Source organism: Tubulanus polymorphus, chromosome 10 (genome assembly GCF_964204645.1).
Source record: "Tubulanus polymorphus chromosome 10, tnTubPoly1.2, whole genome shotgun sequence".
NCBI classification, from domain to species: domain Eukaryota; kingdom Metazoa; phylum Nemertea; class Palaeonemertea; order Tubulaniformes; family Tubulanidae; genus Tubulanus; species Tubulanus polymorphus.
This window is the reverse complement of record NC_134034.1, coordinates 13,663,618-13,683,192: the sequence shown is the minus strand read 5'-3', so window position 1 is coordinate 13,683,192 and position 19,575 is coordinate 13,663,618. Positions and strand designations below refer to the sequence as shown.

The window sequence follows — 19,575 nt, the reverse complement described above, 5'->3', positions numbered from 1 at the left end:
GCGCAACTCTATCTGAATTCGTGCGAATAGAGTCAAGGTGCCCTGCGGAAAGATCGTGGCATAATGATAGCGAATAGCCCTCGAACTCCGTCCAGTCTAGGTAGCGGGCCCAAAGTTAACAGAGTCCAGTCGCAATCGTCTGCGAGATTTCAGTGGTTACAATTCGGTCGCAGACGGATATTTCCGGACGAAGACGATGAGCTTTCCTATCGAAGATATTTCGCGCAAGAGAAACGAACTTCGGCAATCGGGTGTTTCGTCAAGTTTTCGATACTCTACAGTTTGGCGGTTTTGATACGCGTCTGTCTGAATTTCAACGGTCACACGTCGGAAGCTGTTCTGTTAGTTTTCTCAGTTTTGTGGCTATCCTGCGCAGTTACTTTATCCGTTCTGCTATCGTTGGATCTGTGCGGGCAGTTCGTACTAGAAAAACTTCCCTATCTCATCTGGACGAATTTAGCCCTGCAGATTTTGCTGTACGTCGGGATACTGGAACCCTACACGGTTCTGTACGGTCAACTAGAATGGGTTTTAGCATTAATGTTTTTGACATTCGTAGCCCTGCCCTTGGCGTTGAGGTGGTGCCTATTTCTAAACCTGATTCTAGCGTTGATCTACACGATTATAGGTTTAGTCAAATATCTGACGGATAGTCGAACCCGACACCGCGAGGACGCCGCTAACCAGGTAAGTCTTTCGAAAACTTTCAAAGTAAGTAGACACCGGATCCAGTTAGTTTTACCGTATTGGTTAAGTTTGAGGCACTTAGTAAAAAAGTTGTGGTTGAGATAGGTTTGATAAAAAAAACTGATAAAAAACCAACAACTTTAGAATATTGAAATACGTATGTCGGCTTTTTCGTAATTATTACTTGAACCATTAGCCACCCGTTTCGGTCACGTGTCTGACGTGATGGGTTTGTAAGGTAATACAAAATACCCAAATCAAATCATTCCATCGATCAAGTAAATAACAGGCACAATTCCCTATTTCAAGATCAAAACCATTATCCACGTGTGCGCAAAAACATCCAAAACCAATCTCAACAGTCACCTCATATTTCTTATAAGATCGGCTGCCAAACTATTGGTTAAACCGCCTTTCGGTAAATCTAACAATTCCGAGGAATTAGTGGATGCTAGCAATTCATCAAACATGTTTTTTCCACCATTATCAAATTTCCAATAATCACAATCAGTGAGTAAATGAAAACCGATGATTTTTTGTTTCAGATCGCGGCGAACTTTTTGCTGATGACGTCGGTAAATCTAGCCGGGGTAACACTTTACTATATGTTTGATCAGAGACACAGAGCCGTGTTCTCCCAGACTGAAAAATCGTTGCAAGTTAAACATCAGATTGAAGACGAAAGCAAACTACAGGTATCCGTTAAAACCGCTCCCAACTCGCGACCTGTAAATCAAGTCAGAGTCAGAAAAAAATCAAAACGCTAATCCCCACTGAAATCTCTTGTTTAGCAGTAAGCTTTAAGCGGCGATCACATGGAGACGATTTGGATCGGGCCAAAGTTTTGGCCGTGCCTAATCAGAGAGCGCAGTCACAAACCACTCACTCGATACTAAACAACATGCTTAAACAAAGCGAAGTGGAGTCACTTCTGGAACCAGTTGCAATTCACCAACAATAATTTGATCCATCCTAAAATTTGGCTCGGGCCCGGTCCAACGTTTTTGGTCGGGCCGAATTCGGCCAATTTTGCATCCGTGTGAACAGATGTTCCGGGCCTTATTTTTGCACGGGCCAAAACCCGTATAAAAGTAGTTCGTAATGGGTGCAAAAAACGTAGAACGCTTGTCCCAGAGATTTTCTGTTTGGAGTTAACCGGTCTTCATGGCCCAACAAGTCAACAAGTGCCATCTATATATTTGTGATAATCTCGTGATTCGATCGATATACCCGATACCTAGTTTATCATCAATCAACCAATCAATATCGGCGTACATTTCTATCTATAACACGGCGCCCGCTTGTCTATTTAATAGTAATTATATAATATAGATTTTCGAACTGCTCGATAAACGAAAGAAATGATTATGATGCCCGTTTCAGTCCGCTTATCGCTTTAACGATAGATCAATTCGCGGGGCGCAGAGCGCGCGCGCGCAGGTGAAATGTCGTCGTCATCGTCTGACAAATCGATGTTATCAGACTCAAACACGCACCACGTGTGAGCGCAGATCATCTCTTCACTTTCTACGAAAATAGATTAATGCTGGCGCAGGGACCTATACGACCGATTCGCCTACCCCTAGGGATCGTCCTCCGGGAAATGTAGAAAAATTGATGCATTTAAAATCATTATTTTCAATAAGAAGAGTTGTATACATCGGTTTTAAAGGAGACAGATCATGTGTTCCAATCAATCGGAGGCGCGCAACGCCCTGAAATCCGCACCGAAGCCATCATTGGAGTTCAGTTCGGTTACGCGATATACATCGTTAGTTAAAGCGCCCTTGACCCCGTAACTTGTATAACAAATCGACCTAGGAATTAAATATACTCATCTCAGAGCTCGCGTTATGAGAAAATCATAATCAATCGTCAGATCGGGGTAATTTTTATAAACGATACCTCGATTCGTGTTAATGGCGAAAACGGTGATGATTAATGACGGATGAATTCTGATTAATAACAATAAAAGCCCTTCAAAGCGTAGGTTGTTGCTGCAAAATGAGATGAACTAAGAGGAGACATTGCGGTCCATGGCACATGGACGTCAGCGCACGAGAACCGCGGGGAAACATAAATGCACTGAATCAAATATGTTTGATTTCGGAGATGTTGTTTCCCGAAACCAGTTCTTTTAAGGTAGATAGATACTCGGTCGTCCAACGATTACGAAAGCCTTTCAGCAATGAGTTGATGAACTGATGGAACAGCAGCGTGGGAATAGGTCTGGGAAACTGTTCAAAACACGTTCTAATCAAATAAGTTAGCAGAATCTATTGACCAAAAAATTACACAAGCCAAGGAGGTGATTGTCATACCAACACCTCGCCGGTCAAAAATTAGCCCCAACCTTAACCCTAACTCGCTCGTAACCCTAACCCTAGATCGCTTGTAACCCTAACCCTAGCAGGATCCGAACCTGCAATCTCCAGTATGCCAGACGTGCACGCTAACCCACTAGGCCACTAGGACTGATAGAATGAGTTTGTAAATATGTCCGGTCAGTGTGGTGACCAGTCAGGTGTGGTCGACTCTATTCACCAAAGGCACCCTCTCATATGTTGTTTAAAGCAATATGGATATCCTAGATTCCACAATAATTCTCGGTATTTTCAACATCTGTGAACTTTTACTAGAATATATTCGGCAAAAGCTCATAATTCCCAGGTTGTAAACTTAGGTTATTTATTTACAGCCCCGGTTTAAAGCAAACTTTATGTCGACAAAAGAAATATCAACGGGAACAGCCGAGCCCCCGAAATAACGAGTTCCCGGAAAGAGAGATTTGGAACTCAAATTATGATTTGTCGTTTTTTTGTCTTTGTTTATACAGGAACGTCTGCTATTGTCGGTTCTTCCTAAACACGTGGCTGATCAGGTTCTAACTGATATAGATAAACAGGCAGATGATACACAATTCAGACGGATTTATATGGGTCGACATGAGAACGTCAGGTATTGTGAGAATCCATCCATCTCCTCATCTATACCTCAACACCGCCATTCCCGCATCCATCCATCCCCTCATCTATACCTCAACACCGCCATTCACCAAACGCACACCACTAAACCACCAGAACATTGTAGAACTGGGCCGGTTCCGGGTGATCTTTATTTTTCAGTATTCTGTTCGCTGATATTGTCGGTTTCACGGCTTTGTCGTCGTCCTGTTCAGCGAAAGACCTCATCAAAATACTCAACGATCTGTTCGCTCGCTTCGACAAATTATCACAGGTGACTTTTTATCGTAATTGAGATAATCGATGCAGGGGCGGACCTATAGGGGGTGTGATGAGACTTCTGTAAAACCCTCGAAATTATGATTTCGAAGAAGGCATGATTTTGATTTCCGGCACCACGGCTGTAACGCCCTTTTGTTTGTATTCAATGCAACACAATTTTCCCGCATTCCTTCCCAGATCTTCTGTCGGAAGTGCTCAAATGATAAATGAAACTTTATTTCTATTTTTGCCTAGTCTTCCATCTTAAAACGCCTCAAATGTGATTCTTTTTTTTTCATGAATATTATTCTATTCTCTTTGCCGTACCATTTTTCATCGAACAAATCCGTGCTCCAATTAATTGTCTAAATTCATCTGCCCTCACAGAATTAGGGAAAAACCCTCAGATCCTGCCCCTGGACCGACCCTGCAACGATAGATCGATTGATCACTTGATAAACTTTAAAAATCGATAATTTTCTTGTATAGAAATACAACCAGTTACGCATCAAGATTTTAGGGGACTGTTATTATTGTATAAGTGGCGCCCCCTATCCCAGATCCGACCACGCCGTGTTAGCTATTCACATGGGCCTCAGCATGGTCGAGGTTATCGGGTGAGTGTTCGAGTGAGTTAAACCAGTTTCAATTGTGATAACCTAAGAGTCAAATTTATCAATGATTTTGAATATATTTATAGAATAGTTCGAATGAAGACTCAGTCTGGAGTGAACATGAGAGTTGGTATCCACACGGGAGCTGTTCTCGCTGGAGTGCTGGGTCTGAAACAGTGGCAGTACGATGTGTTGGGTAAAGAGGTGTCACTGGCAAACAGAATGGAAAGCGGGGGCGTTCCAGGGTACGAGTCAATTAACTTAGTAAAACTAAACCCACACAACTATAAATCTAACTCACAACTGCGAAACTGGATTCAGAGTCAAATTAAACCCACACAACTGCGGAACTGGATTCAGAGTCAAGTGAACTAACTCCAAAAACTTGTCCAGAATTTAACCCTTACAGGACTGGTCTCAGAGTCTGATGAAATAATCCATATACGCAATACTCGTAACGTGCTGTAAATGTATATTGATTATAATTCGCGATAATAATAAAATCTTACTTTATTTCGTTACAAAAAGTCGTGTGCACATTTCACAGACGACGGCGTCGTTTCTGAATGGTGAATTCATTCTCGAATCGGGCGACGGTGAAACGAGAGACGAACGAATTAAACTCGCCGGAATTAAAACATTCCTCATTAAAGAAATCGTTAAACCAGTAAGACTCGCACTGTAAATCTAATCCAGACACAAGATGGCTGCCTCCCTCAATCCTGACATTGAATTACCTTCGTGATTTTGACTTGTGGAAATTTATAGATACGCTATGTTACAACTTCGTTTTAAATCCCCCTATGACATCATCAAATCGCAATTGTTATTTAGTCATTCGGACGTTGATAAGGGCAGGGCAGCCATATTGGAAGAATTTCACTAAATGTTAATAGGCTTTTCGATGAAAATATTTTTTTTTTTACGTAGTATCCGCAAGGAACGTTGAACGAGGTTGACATGATGGCCGTGTTACCCCCACAATCTCCGACAGGGTCTATCGCAGTAAGTATATAACATTCTATCTACTACACCAGAAATCAAAGTGAAGCCACCATGCATTCAATCCCGCGCGTTCGCGTCCACGGTAGATGTCCCATTCGTTCGACCCCGTATCAAATATCCTGGTGACCCTGTTCGAAATTATTGGTTTTTTACCAAAAGTGTCTTTTTTTCTCAGGAGGAACCACGTGATGTCGCCGAAACAGGGAAAATAGACACTTTCGATACGGGACTTTACTTGACCGTTACAGATAGGGAAATTCACACGTACGTACATGGTCAATGCTTTCTAATGTTTCGATTTGAAACATAAGACCTACGTAAAAGCCCCAGGAGTCAGTCGCACAGCCCCAATTTAAAAAAGCATTTAGGTAGGATTTTAGATGTATTTGTAAACCCCTTGATAACGGGCGGGAATCTGAATCCGTGTGGAATTGGCAACGCTCCAAGCCTGTGATAGATGAAACAAATGCAAGTTTTGAATAGAAAATCAATCACTAATTGGAATCGAACGCGTAGTAGATTTATTTACCATGGAAACAATGAAATGTTTTTACACGATTAGAAATTGGCTGCAACTGCAGAATCGACGGGGTTTCATTTGAATAGAATAAATAACAAAAATCGCCTCGTCAATTTCCGAAAACACCCTTTATGTTATCGATTAAAAACATGTTTTTCCTCGCATTACTTTTGAAACAGGAAATTGAAGCGTAACGTCCGCCAGGTGACGCTAGCGTTCCGTGATAAAACTCTCGAGAGTCAATACGCCAGTGCGCACGCGCGACAAATACCGCAGTCGGTATTGGTCAGTTTATTGGTCGTTTTGCTGAACTATTTGTCAAGTCTATGCATTTTCAGCACGTAAGTATTTTTCAACATATCCAATCAAATTTCTAGTAGAAATGGGAGTGTTACATTCATTCTCAATCGATTTTTAAGCTTCCGAATCCATATATCTGAGGCAAATAGACAAATAATACCACCCATCCAATCCTAGGCCCTTTTCCAGTAATCCAGTCAAAATGGCTGTGTTTCACGTGCATTGGTAAACACTTTTTGATATGCACATTTATGCCATTTTCAACAAGAATAAGCCTTTTCTAAGAATCTGCTAGCCTACGTAGTTAATTTCGTATGGAATCTTTGAAAAAGGCTACACACGAGTATTTGATATATTCATTCATGTTTTTACAGGAACCCAGTGGCTGGTATTATATTCACATTATCCACGGTTATTACAGTTACTCTGTTCCTGATTTCTATCTCTTCCAACTTCCCGAAGGTAAAACAATATATGAAGCATTGTATTATCATGAACATATTATGAAAACAATACATCAAACTTTAAACAACCAAACTTTAAACAACTTTTCAGCAGGTTTCTAAGACAACAAGTGACTATTAATAATTCAATTGAAAAAACAAAAGCTGTGAGACATTTTCGACTCAAATATCGGCCATTTTTAAAACATCTTCATACTAACTTTTATTTAAATGGCGGCTCATAGAATTGGATCACCACAATTTTGCCGGCAGACGTCAGTTTATTTTTTACAGGTATTTCCTCGTTGTTTAGTCAATTCAGCTCGTATCATAGAAATGAATAATCTGCCGCGTTTAGTCGCCCTGCTGCTCGTCTCGGCGGCATCGGGAGCTACAGAGTTCGTGAAATTGGTATGTATTTAAACTGTCACACCCTTCGAAATTGGGTTATTGGACTTTGCATTCGATTGCGTCATCGATAGATATACACCAATGGAAACCTGCCTATATAAACATTCAAATTTTAGGCTTCGAGCGATGTCAAGGTCACCGCGAACGAACACGTGACGTATTTCGCTAGTCTACTAATGACGTCACAACTGGGAACGACTTTGCTCATTCAGACGTGTTACATGTCACGTGTTATATTGACGGTAGTTATACTGATAATCGTCTGCTGCTGGATTCTGATCGTCCGTCCAGATCAATTCGATAATTACGATTTGATAATTAACAAAAATAGGTACGTTACAGATACGTCCAAAGATGGATGTTTTGTACAGTTTTCAATTGTCATCAGTATTATATTATTAACGTTCAGTTAGTTGTGTGTGAATTAAACGAAAGTATTCCAGACCACGAGAATATACATTTGGTTAAAAGTATTTTATATGAATAGTATAATTTAGTATTTTACATTACCAGCATAATTTAGAAAATAAACTTTCTCGTTTCCTATATTAAGTGCATGAATTCAAAATCTTAGCACCTTTGATTGCGTTTATTTCTGATGACGTATTCCCGTGATGCTTGAAAAGTTGATAACTTTTTCACTATTACTAGTTGACGTAGTTGTAATAAGATCCTAAGCTTACAATTTCTCGGTTTCTTGTGACTGGACTTGTGTCACGGAAAAGAACTCTTTGAAGTCTCTCAATGACCGTGAAACTGGACCTTGGAGAAAGTATTTTCATAACGTAGTTCCCTGGTTCTTATATTATTACAGTTTTATATCTTCGAAATATTCGGTGGTGATATCTTTAATCTGTGCTACAGTCGCTTCCATCTCTCTGTACAGATATGCAAGTATTCTTCAAAATCGAAGTGTTATCTTTAAAGGATTTCAATAAACATATACACAGACTTTCACATATCCCTCATTTTTTTCGATTCCGACAGACGGCGTTGGTGCGGCGGAAGTTGTTCGTCAGAAAACGCGAAATCGCCGAACGAAACGACCAGGTGACGTCGATTCGACAGAAAAATCAACAACTCGTCGACAATATTCTACCGCCTCAAGTGGCTCGTGATTTCCTGGGAACAAATCGTTCAGATGAGGTAAAAGATGTTGAATAGACCCACAAATATTGTATCAAGTTCCTTTTCTCATCTTTCAAAAAAGTTTTAATAAATGCAGCCTGGAGCCACATCCTTCTGCAGACGATCACCATTCTCGGTGACGTCTGGGCAATCAGTTATTGAAAGTGTGCCGACAAAAATGCCTAGTGTCTGATGTTTCTGTCAGCAGTATGTCATTTTCAGGAGTTATACTGTCAGCTTTGTGTTATTTTCAGGAGTTATACTGTCAGCAGTATGATGAGGTCGGTGTCGTTTTCGCCGCCTGCGCGAATTTCAATGATTTCTACACCGAAGATTCTATAAATAATAACGGTCTGGAATGTCTCCGTTTCTTGAACGAGATCATATCCGACTACGACGAGGTTTGTCCGCTATTTCTTGCCTTAATTGTTTCAATTAGTTTTCTAATTACCTAAAAACGCAGATTAGTACAGGAAAATCTACCTCCGCGAGTAGCTAGGTGATCCCTCTTGTTATCATCAAAGATTTTTTAGTTCGCACATCGCGAGAAGATGGCTGCCTCCTTACAACCCTCCCTCCCCCATGACATCATCAAATATCTAAAGCATCTAAAAGTTGGCTTTTTCCATTGAGTCCCCATTGACATCATTAAATCTTACCAAAAAAAAAACAATTCTAGTTAACCCCACATGACCAAAAAAGGTTATTGGAAAGTAAGTCCAATTGCTAATGCTATATATATATATATATATATATATATATATATATATATATATATATATATGAATTAAGTCATTTTAAGTTATGCAATATATGTATATAAAATTCCTACTAGAAAAAGGTGTCAAGGTCGATTCGATTAGTTAACAATAGTTTTTCTTGTTACGTTAATCAAAGATGATGTAAAACCTCCGTTATAAACTCCGTTTTTATTTAGCTTTTAAATGAACCACGATTTCACGCGGTCACAAAAATCAAGACTATCGGATCGACATACATGGCGGCTAGCGGCATGACTAAAACGCAACATCTCCAAGAACGGGTAAGAGATACTCGCCTAGCATCATTACAGGGTTGTCCTTACCATGGCTGAATCAATTCCCAACCATGGCTAATAGAGGGAGCCCCAAAATCCCGTTAATTTTGATTTGATGAAAAAGATTCGTTTTAGTCTATAAAGATTAAAATCTTTAAATTTGTCTATTGTGAGTTGTATATAGCGGGTTTTAGTCATACGAATATAATCCTTTCTCCAAGTGGGAGTTGCTAGAACCCGGGACGTCGTAACTCAAGTCCTCTTCTTACCATCACGAGACTAATTGTCGAATTCACGTAATAACCTACATGCACTTTCACTGATCTGTCTACTATGACTGTGTGTATGTTAATGTCTCAGGGCTTTCTCGCCGTTTCCTTTGATAGGTGAGCTGGAGCCATCTATCGGATTTAGTTGATTTCACATTCGCGATGCGGGATTCGCTGGATAAAATAAACTCGCAGTCGTTTAACAATTTCGTACTTCGAATAGGTAAGTAAAGTATCCAATCTATATAGGGCCTTACTGAACCACGTAACACGGCGGAAAACAGAATTTGAGGCGCATTTGTTTTTGAGAACATCATCCGATTCGGGTTTGGTTCAGTAACATGACGCAGGCGACTTCTATGCTAAATACGCCGTTAATTGTGTTGAGTTTACACCTGTAACAAACTGCTCCTCAGACGATTTGGATATTTCTCTTCGTGAGGTCAATAAACTTTTAAGTTAGTTTTTTCTTGTCCAGGTATAAGCCATGGTCCGGTGATCGCCGGTGTAATCGGAGCGCGTAAGCCTCACTATGATATCTGGGGTAACACGGTGAATGTAGCCAGTCGCATGGAGTCAACTGGAATCTCAGGCCGTATACAAGTAACGCTTTAAAAAGTCGCGATCAACGCCCCCTGCTTTTCATCAGATTCTGTTCTCTATATTCCGTTCATTCCGCAGGTTGTCGAGGCCACAATGAAAATACTGATTAAATTCGGTTACGCCTTCGAGAAACGAGGTCTGGTGAACGTGAAAGGAAAAGGCCAACTGATGACGTATTACGTTAACGGCAAAATTTCGACCACGACAAGTAGCGAAAAATATGGCGTGTTGCCAAATCAAGTACAGCAGACGTAATTTCAACCAACCAGCGCGAGAATTCCTGCTTACGTCACACAGCAGACATAATTTCAACCAACCAGCGCGGGAATTCCTGCTTACGTCACACAGCAGACGTAATTTCAACCAACCAGCGCGAGAATTCCTGCTTACGTCACACAGCAGACGTAATTTCAACCAACCAGCGCAGGAATTCTTGCATACGTCACACATCGCTACTTCCATCGAATGTAAAGACGCACTTTTTATCATGCACTAATTGCTCTGATTTTTGTTAAGAATAAATGAAATAATTAGTATGTTATATAAGATTTTCGCAATTGAACGGCTATTGGTTTAAACCACATACAATCGACCCCCCCCCCCCCCTCCCCAATCATGTAGTTGTTTGGTCTGCAATTTCTTATCTTTTTTGGCTGTGTTTTGATGGCACCTTCTTTTATATTCACTCCGTTAATTTCATTTGATAGCAATTCAATATCCATATTTGTCCTACGTCATCATTGATTATTAGTCAATTGATGTCGTCATTTAATTCTTTATTACTTTGATCAGACAAGTTTGCAGCGAATGCTTCTTTGTCATGGTTACGCAATCAACTGGCTACGACGGGTGTGTGTATGGATCTCGTTGAATAATGAACTGGTGCTGTTCTACCTATGTGTCCCCTGTATTGTAATAGACATTTTCCAACCTGTTCAGATGTTTTACTGTAACATATTTCACCATTTACAATGAATTCTTGTACAACGAATATTTATATCTAATTCAGTTACAATTATATTCTCCACGATAATAAACTTTCGCAAATCCTGAGTTCATTGTGTAAGGTTTCTGAGAATTGATTTTTCATTTGCTATTAACAATAAATCTTACAAATGAATTGCACTTGTAAGAAGACTTTATTGATACCTTAATATAAAATTTGAATTAATTTTGCCATGATACGCAGGAAGACACGATCAGTTCCGGAACATTCTCAGACAGTCAGTACGCTCTCAGACAGTCAGCACCCTCTCGGACAGTCAGCACCCTCTCAGACAGTCAGCACAGTCTCAGGTAGTGTAGGACACTCTCAGATAATCGGAAAACTCTCAGACAGTCAGTACAGTCTCAGACAGTCAGTACAGTCTCAGACAGTCAGTACATTCTCAGACAGTCAGTACAGTCTCAGGTAGTGTAGGACACTCTCAGATAATCGGAACACTCTCAGACAGTCAGTAGACACTCTCGGATAGACAGAAGACACTAGTTCGATTCTAATTTCGATTTTGATTGAATCATTATGAATTCTACTCGGATTCAAATCGGTCGAACTTACAGCAGTTACCTCATCATCATGTTTGTGGAAAACAGATCTGGAATCTACCGTACTGTATCACTGGTGATTCTGCCTACCTTGTTGTTGTTAGGAGCCTTTGGAAATTCAGCTACTTTCCTGATAATGATAAGTCGTAGATTCCGCAGTTTATCTTACGCTAACTATCTGATCGTTTTGTCAGTCAGTGATTTTATGTACTGCATGAGTTTTACGCTGATGCCTCTTTTACAGTTCGTTCTCTTGCACGTTAAAGACGGTCCGATATTCATCATGAATTCACTGATCACATGTCAAATTTACGAATTTGTAATGATACTCACAGCAAGCAACAGTTCCTGGTTAATTATAGCGATATCTCTAGAACGAGCGGCAGTTGTTCTCTTCCCGTTCACATCTCGTTTGATATGTACACCGAGATTCGCTAGATTTACTATATTGATAATTATTGTAATGAATTCGATGGTTCTATATTTTCTTCCAACTTTATCGATACATTTCACCGATAAGTTTTTCGGATGTTACCACGAATTATTCGACCAAATAAGATTTTTCTTCATAATTGCCATTTTCATTTACCTTTTACCCTTAATTCTGATCGTCATATCAAATTCTGTTATAATATTTCAGTTATTCAGGGGTTCAAAAGTGGTTTCGTCCGATCAGAAAACTACAAAATCAAAACGTACGACAATAATGCTTCTAACAGTTTCACTCGCATTTGCAATATTTACACTTCCAACCACTGTTATTACATTTTTACGAGTACCACAGAAACAGAGAGAATTTCTATATGACATATTTGCTCAGTTCCAAATGTGTAACTTTGTAGTTAATTTCTACATATATCTTTTACTGGGACGAGAAATTCGTGAATATTTCTGTATGAAAATCTGCTGTAGAAATTCAAAGAAATAACCGCGATTGATTTCAAGTTTGATAAAACATTTTCGCTTATTCAGTACAACGTATAAAGAAAGACAGTACGGTAAAAAGTGTAACGGGAACAGACAGAACTGAATAAACTAGAATTAACTAATCTTTAGGAGTTTAATGTATAATAGCTACATCAGGTGGATGAGTCAACAATCAATGAATAAACGACCTCACTAGTTGGTACGAAACCTTCAATGCCCAAACTCACTAAGTATCGTATATTGTCGACAATGAATACAATATATTATTATTAAGGATCAACAAAAATTATTGTGAGTTTGAATAAAAATTGATAAGTAAAAATAAATCGATTCGGCATATCCACTCAAACTTTATAATTCAACTGACACGAAAATGCATTGAATAGAAAACACGAGTTATTTGTAAATAAATCACCTAAGTTTACAACCAGGGAAATATAAGTTTATGCCGAAAATATTCAAGTAAAACTTCACGGATATTGAACCGACCGAGTAAGTGTGGAATCTAGGATGTCCATATTTCTTTAAACAACATATGAGAGGGTGCCTTTGGTGAATAGCGCCGATCGCACCTGACTGGTCACCACACTGACCGGACGTATTTACAAACTGTGTCAATCACTACAGCTCAGTGGCCTAGTGGGTAGCGTGCACGGCTGGCATATTGGAGGTCACAGGTTCGAAACCTGTTAGCTAGCGAGCTGGAGCTAGGGTTAGGGTTACGAGTCAGCTAGGGTTAGGGTTACGAATGAGCTAGGGTTAGGGTTACGAGCCAGTTAAGGTTGGGGCTACTTTCCTTGGGCCCGCAAGGTTTTGGTATTGATAATCGCCTCCTATGCTTCGGTAAATTTTTTATCAATAGATTCTGCTAACTTATTTGTTTTGAACGTGTATCGTTTATTTATCCAGTATTGAGTCAAAAATACGTTTGAATACAAATAAATTGTCATTTATAAACACCAAATATTGATGACGTAGTGCACATTGACAAACACAGAACGCCTTGAATAACGCATAGTAGTTAACAACATGTTTAAATGTTCTAAAAAATCATTGTAGCGGTTTTAATGGCGTTAAAAAAGATCAAATTCGGTAGAAGAGGTGCACACCGATCAGGTTTACCGAAATATCACACAAACAGTACACGTTATAGCCGCATCCTCTGTCATTCCTAGGCGTCAAACTGCACTTAGTAACATCAACAACAGAAACAAGTTCAATAACTATTAAAGGGCCGTAACTACAAAGGGTGTTTATTTTTATACACGTTCATCAATTAGACACTGTTTAAACCAAGTTACACGCGCCTTCTGAATTCAACACTCCTTACAAAGTTACTTAAACAGTTGTTTAGTTATCCGTGTCTAACTATGATAGTCGCGTGGTTATGAATCATTCTGACATGGTTTTCATTCACACATTTCGCTGCATTGTTTTCAATCACACAATCTCGTCGCGTTGTTTTCAATCACACAATCTCGTCGCGTTGTTTTCAATCACACAATCTCGTCGCGTTGTTTTCAATCACACAATCTCGTCGCGTTGTTTTCAATCACACAATCTCGTCGCGTTGTTTTCAATCACACAATCTCGTCGCGTTGTTTTCAATCACACAATCTCGTCGCGTTGTTTTCAATCACACAATCTCGTCGCGTTGTTTTCAATCACACAATCTCGTCGCGTTGTTTTCAATCACACAATCTCGTCGCGTTGTTTTCAATCACACAATCTCGTCGCGTTGTTTTCAATCACACAATCTCGTCGCGTTGTTTTCAATCACACAATCTCGTCGCGTTGTTTTCAATCACACAATCTCGTCGCGTTGTTTTCAATCACACAATCTCGTCGCGTTGTTTTCAATCACACAATCTCGTCGCGTTGTTTTCAATCACACAATCTCGTCGCGTTGTTTTCAATCACACAATCTCGTCGCGTTGTTTTCAATCACACAATCTCGTCGCGTTGTTTTCAATCACACAATTTCGTCGCGTTGTTGTTTATTTGTTTGTTTTGCGTTTGCGTATTGAAAATGAACGTTTTATTCGTTTCCAAACGGTTTTCTTTTCACCGGCAGACGATCGATTCGACGACGACGTCGGCGATGGTGGCGGCGATGACGTCACCGGTTCCGGTGCACTGTCGTCTTTTTCGATATCGGGATATCTGTTCCAATCACCGTAAGGATGCCATTTGTCTTTCACGGAGTCGTAAGAATATTTAGGCGACTTGGTTCGGTCGTCTCTCCACCAAGATGCTTTAAACTCCTAGAAAACACAAAAACGATACAAAGATAGACCAGATGTGATTTCAGTGAGGCATGGTTTCAAAAAGTCCATGGTGCAACTAGTCAACGTTACGTAATCTAATGGAAGTAAGCGAGTTAAAGTTGATTGGATTTTTTGCTTCCAAATCCAAATGTTATCAAGCTTCGTCAAATACGTAACAGATACAGGTATAAGATTGACTTGTTTACTCAGTTTTCGAATCGATGAACATTTTTAAATACCTGAGAAAATTTGGTTCGATTTTTAATTGGAAATGTTAATAGAACTGCGAGTAACTACTAGCGAACCTGGCGGATCTTAACGACTGGTGCCAAAATCCCCCATTGAGGATCAGATTCATGATGAACTGAACCTAATGCACTCAAATACCCCTCTATTCAACCGACCTTATTTTCATTCAGTTTTTCGCTCGTTTTCTCTCCTTCTTTTTCTTTCTTTTTTTGTTCCTGTTGTTGTTCTTCCAGTTTATCGAACATTTCTTTCGTCGCTTCGTTCATACGTCCTTCTTGTTCGATTTCCTCGCAGTATTGCTGCAGTTGTTCCGGACTCGATTCGTTGTAACAGACTATAATTAAAAACCCGAACTTTTATTTCATCATTCATATATACCAATAATCCATGGTGGATCATTTTTGTTCACGTCTGTGCGACCGTTTTTTTTTTATTAATTAAAAAAGTTGATATGCCTCAAGGTGCGTCGCTTACCTGCCAGAAACATGTCAGTGATCAGTTGGAAATCTTTCAACGCCAGAGCAGCGCCCCCTGTCCGTGAAGACATCTCGTTATAGAAACAGGCGGCGTGGGAATTACTCAGTGCCTGCACTCCATAGACCTGACAATATCAAAATAAACCGTTTTATACCAAAGCACACGCCTGACTCCTGAAGAGACTAATCTCATGATAAAATATCGATCTTATCATCAAGGTAAATCATTTCAAGTCTCAGTTTTTTTACTAATAGCCCCAAAATGAGCTTAAATGTTGTTCTTCGATCTCTCAAGATGGTCTTGATCGTAATCTCTCGATTTGAACGACAATATGTTAAGACTTCTTTATTGGCTATAGGGGTTGATCTAAATCTTTTCAGGACTTTGCGCCTTGCCCGTGAATGAAAACTAACGCTTACTGCTTTATACCTTGATGTCCATCCCTTTAAGAATATCTAATTCGTCCAGCCAGTTGATGTATAAATCGGTATAGCCAGGATTATGCGGACAGGCATCACCGATTATCACTAACGCTTTCGCTGAATGCTCGCCCCAGTCGAGTTGTTGTGCTTTATGCAGCACCCATTCGTAACACTGAAATATATAATACATCAGTTAAAGCTAACATCATAACAGCGATTTTCATACATATTATCATTACTAATAATTCCCCTTTTCCATATATAACGGTACCGAACTTTGCAAAATTGTTAAAACTCATGATAGATATATCATAGGCAAATGCATTGAATGATAAGTGGACCACACCATAGAAATTACAAAACAATTTCAATCTAAGATCTGGCCCAACCGACAACAACTCGGCCGATGATGCCAAAGTGTGCGAATAAGTCTTAGAAAAAAAATTAAACGAATGAATGATGCTTTTAAAAGAAAGATTCAATTTCTAGATAATTCACGGGATATCATTTACAGAAAAAAAACACTAGGGGGCACTACCGTACGTACCTCCGGTGAGTCTCCGCCGCACGTCGAAGGAACCGACTCGACAAACGACACAAGATCGTCGACATCCGTCGTAAGATCTTTCATTTTGACGACGTACTTATTTCCGCCGGCGGTTGTATCGTCGCAGTAATCACCGTGACCGATGATCCCGATTCTGATCGTTGGTATGTCTCTTAACAGACGGGTCACTGTCTCGCGGAGTTTAGTTCTTACCTGAAATACATAAATGAGGGAATTAAATGTTGAATTCAGAAGACTTTTCGATCGCTAAAAGATCCGCCTCGTGGTGAGGGGTTCGCTATGAACCTCCAATTCTAGCACACTCGTGAAAGGAGAAAGTCTTCATCTGGGACTTTGAAGTCGCCGCTTACCCAACGCGGCATCGAAAGGAGTGGTTGATGAGAACCTGCACTGACCTGTTCTAAACAGCTATACATGCTTCCGGTTGTATCGAACGAAAATACGACTTCAATAGACCGACCGTCCGTCTGAAAACTGGACATGACCTCCTAAAATTTGAGAAAAAAGAAGACTTAAAATCAAACAACGAAGAATCATACCCGACTGGATCCATTTGTTATCGACGTACATCAACTTTGTCCGCGTCGGCGCCAGCCTCTTGTACCTGCAAGGTTTCATTATCTTCTGAACTTCTCTCTACAAAGAAAAAAAGAATTCCAACTGCCCAAATAAATAGTTTGTCATAAGTTATTCATAGAGCGCCCGGAATAATTTTTCATCCGGTCGGGAATCTAAATTAATGGTGAATCTACTCAATCAATTTAAGTCCACCTGGTGCAAAAATGACTTACCTGGTGAAACCGGAATTTGTCGTTTCTTTAAGATTAGTACTGCGCCGTCTGCTAGTCCGACATCTTTAACGGCCGTTTCTCCATCGCGGAAGTCTTTTTTACCGGAGTCGTCCTAAAAGTTAGATTAAAGAAAGACTGTGAAAAATTCTGTTGCATTGAATCCAGGCAGGTGCAACTGTGGAATTGGGTTTGGAGTCAGATTTCATCAGTTCAACTGTGATACTCGATCCAACCATACAACTGAGGAACTGGGTCCAGAGTCAAATCGAATTCGCACAACTTTGGGACTGGATCAAATAAGTCCCATCCAACAGTGAAATTGGGTTTACACAACTCTACTGCGGTCAATCCGAAATTACCTTCAGATACAGCCATCCGTCTCGTCCGGGTTCGAGTCCCTCCTTATATTTTAGCATACGCGATATTTCGTTGAAAGTCGTTATATTTTGCACGTGAAGCGTCACAGCACGACGTGGTTCATCAGCTATCTCAATAGTAACTGTCCAATCCTTTACGGTCGATATCTTACATTTAGAAACAAAACAAAAAACATTATTAAAAAGGAAAGAAACGAATATGAGGTGAATTTTGACGAATTATTTTTCATAACGAATTCGAGACGATAAATTGATTTTATCTCTTTTGTTCTTGTACTTTGTATTGTTATACCAGATGAGACAGCGCGGGGTCTACGCCTTTAACTGTCCGTCTTCAAGAGGCGGCAATATACAGCCTTGGAGGCCATTTCACTTTCAATTCGAATAATCGTTTCCTCTTGTTTGTCGTCATAAATTATTTTTGAATGTACATTTAGACTTATAGGTCATTGTTGATATAACTGATTTACGAGTAACATCTGAATTTTCAAGCTTTCGGGATTCAGAATATATAATCAAGATTAGTTGAATGACGTCATTCTCAATAACTTCAACGAATAAGTTATATTTCAATTACTGATTAATCATTCTATCCAATATAACTAAACATGATTACGTCTCTAATGCAACGTTTTCATTCTCGCAAATTTCAAGGATCCAGCAAAATCATGAAAGGTAACGTATAAATATTCGTTTTCTAAATGTCAAATTAATCAAGAATTTGGACTAGATTTTCTTTGAGTGAATTATTCAATGTACGCCGGTACTTCGATTTCAGATTTCAGAATCAAATCACCTGTTTCGCTACCGGCAACTGGTGTGGTGGGTTTTTAAGGGGCACCAAATCATAAAAAAAATCAAACGAAATCTACCAAACAAATATCAGGATAAATCCTTATCTTAAAACAATCCGAAAGCTCGAAAATCGTAATACTCTTTGAATCAAGTTCAATTTTTAAATCAAATAAGAACTTACCTCGGCTTTCAGGATCGTGTCCTTGCAGACGCCCAATTTGCCGAGTACGGCGAAACGTTCCAGTATTTTACCCATGTATTTCAACACGACTCGTCGCGCGTCGACCTTCTCATCGGTGGCGATTCTCTCCCTAACGTCTGCCACTCGGTCGTCGCGAGACATATCGAAATGTCTCGTTTTTCCGCTAGACGCCATCTTCACGCTTACCTCCAAAACTCCGCTTTCGGCGCAATGAGCCATATTCAAATTAAACGCGTTTCCAAAAAATAAGAATATTGTCGAAAGAAATCCGTTTCTAATCAGCCGACTGTGTCTGCAATGCCTAGTTTTATGTGTTCGTTCGAAAAAATCTCCGAAAATATGCGGATATTTATTATTATTGATAATCTAACCCGGCCGCTAGTTCTAGACTGTCGACTGACGCAGCGATATTTCAGCGCTTTATAGGAATCGTTCCAGGAAGTTATATTTAGATATTGACGTCACGCGGCTAGCCGAGTTATTTATAGATGCGCATATAAAACTGATCGCGGCAGCACTGCGTTGAGTAGACTCTACTCGGACGTCTGTTGTTGCGGTACGCGCGCCGCTTTATAGAATCGATACCGGTCTGCGTTTAGTGTCATGTTATTCTAATAAAGTCCACTTACTAAAAGTCCACTTACCGAGATTAGTGCATCGCAGCGCCTTCAGTGGAGACCTTCCAAGCGAGGCTCCGATGTTGCTTGCCTTGTAC

At 39.9% G+C, this 19,575-nt stretch overlaps 2 protein-coding genes across 2 annotated transcripts; one reads left to right on the top strand and one right to left on the bottom strand.

The window, feature by feature from the left end:
* The first annotated feature begins 63 nt into the window (after positions 1-63).
* Positions 64-10,495, top strand: LOC141911646 (adenylate cyclase type 3-like). The gene is made up of 19 exons (XM_074802636.1): positions 64-687; positions 1,233-1,382; positions 3,524-3,645; positions 3,813-3,924; positions 4,401-4,528; positions 4,612-4,770; positions 5,054-5,192; positions 5,456-5,530; positions 5,706-5,794; positions 6,230-6,335; positions 6,725-6,812; positions 7,107-7,204; positions 7,321-7,446; positions 8,192-8,350; positions 8,587-8,733; positions 9,270-9,374; positions 9,755-9,860; positions 10,116-10,240; positions 10,319-10,495. The coding sequence occupies exons 1-19, from the start codon at positions 64-66 to the stop codon at positions 10,493-10,495; spliced, it is 2,835 nt and encodes a 944-aa protein (XP_074658737.1).
* Positions 10,496-13,095: 2,600 nt separating this feature from the next.
* LOC141911864 (uncharacterized) lies at positions 13,096-19,293 on the bottom strand. The gene is made up of 10 exons (XM_074802938.1): positions 18,840-19,293; positions 17,846-18,010; positions 17,487-17,598; positions 17,264-17,331; positions 17,091-17,183; positions 16,675-16,887; positions 16,135-16,299; positions 15,703-15,829; positions 15,384-15,562; positions 13,096-14,976 (listed from the first exon to the last, which is right to left on the bottom strand). Exons 1-10 carry the CDS (start codon positions 19,077-19,079, stop codon positions 14,710-14,712), a joined length of 1,629 nt encoding a protein of 542 aa, XP_074659039.1. The 5' UTR covers positions 19,080-19,293; the 3' UTR covers positions 13,096-14,709.
* Positions 19,294-19,575: the final 282 nt, after the last annotated feature.

Excerpts from the sequence above, each read along its gene's own strand:
- LOC141911646 (XM_074802636.1), top strand. The coding sequence starts at position 64 with ATGATAGCGAATAGCCCTCGAACTCCGTCCAGTCTAGGTAGCGGGCCC. Across the intron at positions 8,734-9,269 it reads TCATATCCGACTACGACGAG|CTTTTAAATGAACCACGATT; the intron begins GTTTGTCCGCTA and ends GTTTTTATTTAG. Across the intron at positions 9,375-9,754 it reads CGCAACATCTCCAAGAACGG|GTGAGCTGGAGCCATCTATC; the intron begins GTAAGAGATACT and ends TTCCTTTGATAG.
- LOC141911864 (XM_074802938.1), bottom strand. The coding sequence starts at position 19,079 with ATGGCTCATTGCGCCGAAAGCGGAGTTTTGGAGGTAAGCGTGAAGATG. Across the intron at positions 17,332-17,486 it reads ACAAATTCCGGTTTCACCAG|AGAGAAGTTCAGAAGATAAT; the intron begins GTAAGTCATTTT and ends TTTTCTTTGTAG. Across the intron at positions 14,977-15,383 it reads AAAAACTGAATGAAAATAAG|GAGTTTAAAGCATCTTGGTG; the intron begins GTCGGTTGAATA and ends TGTGTTTTCTAG.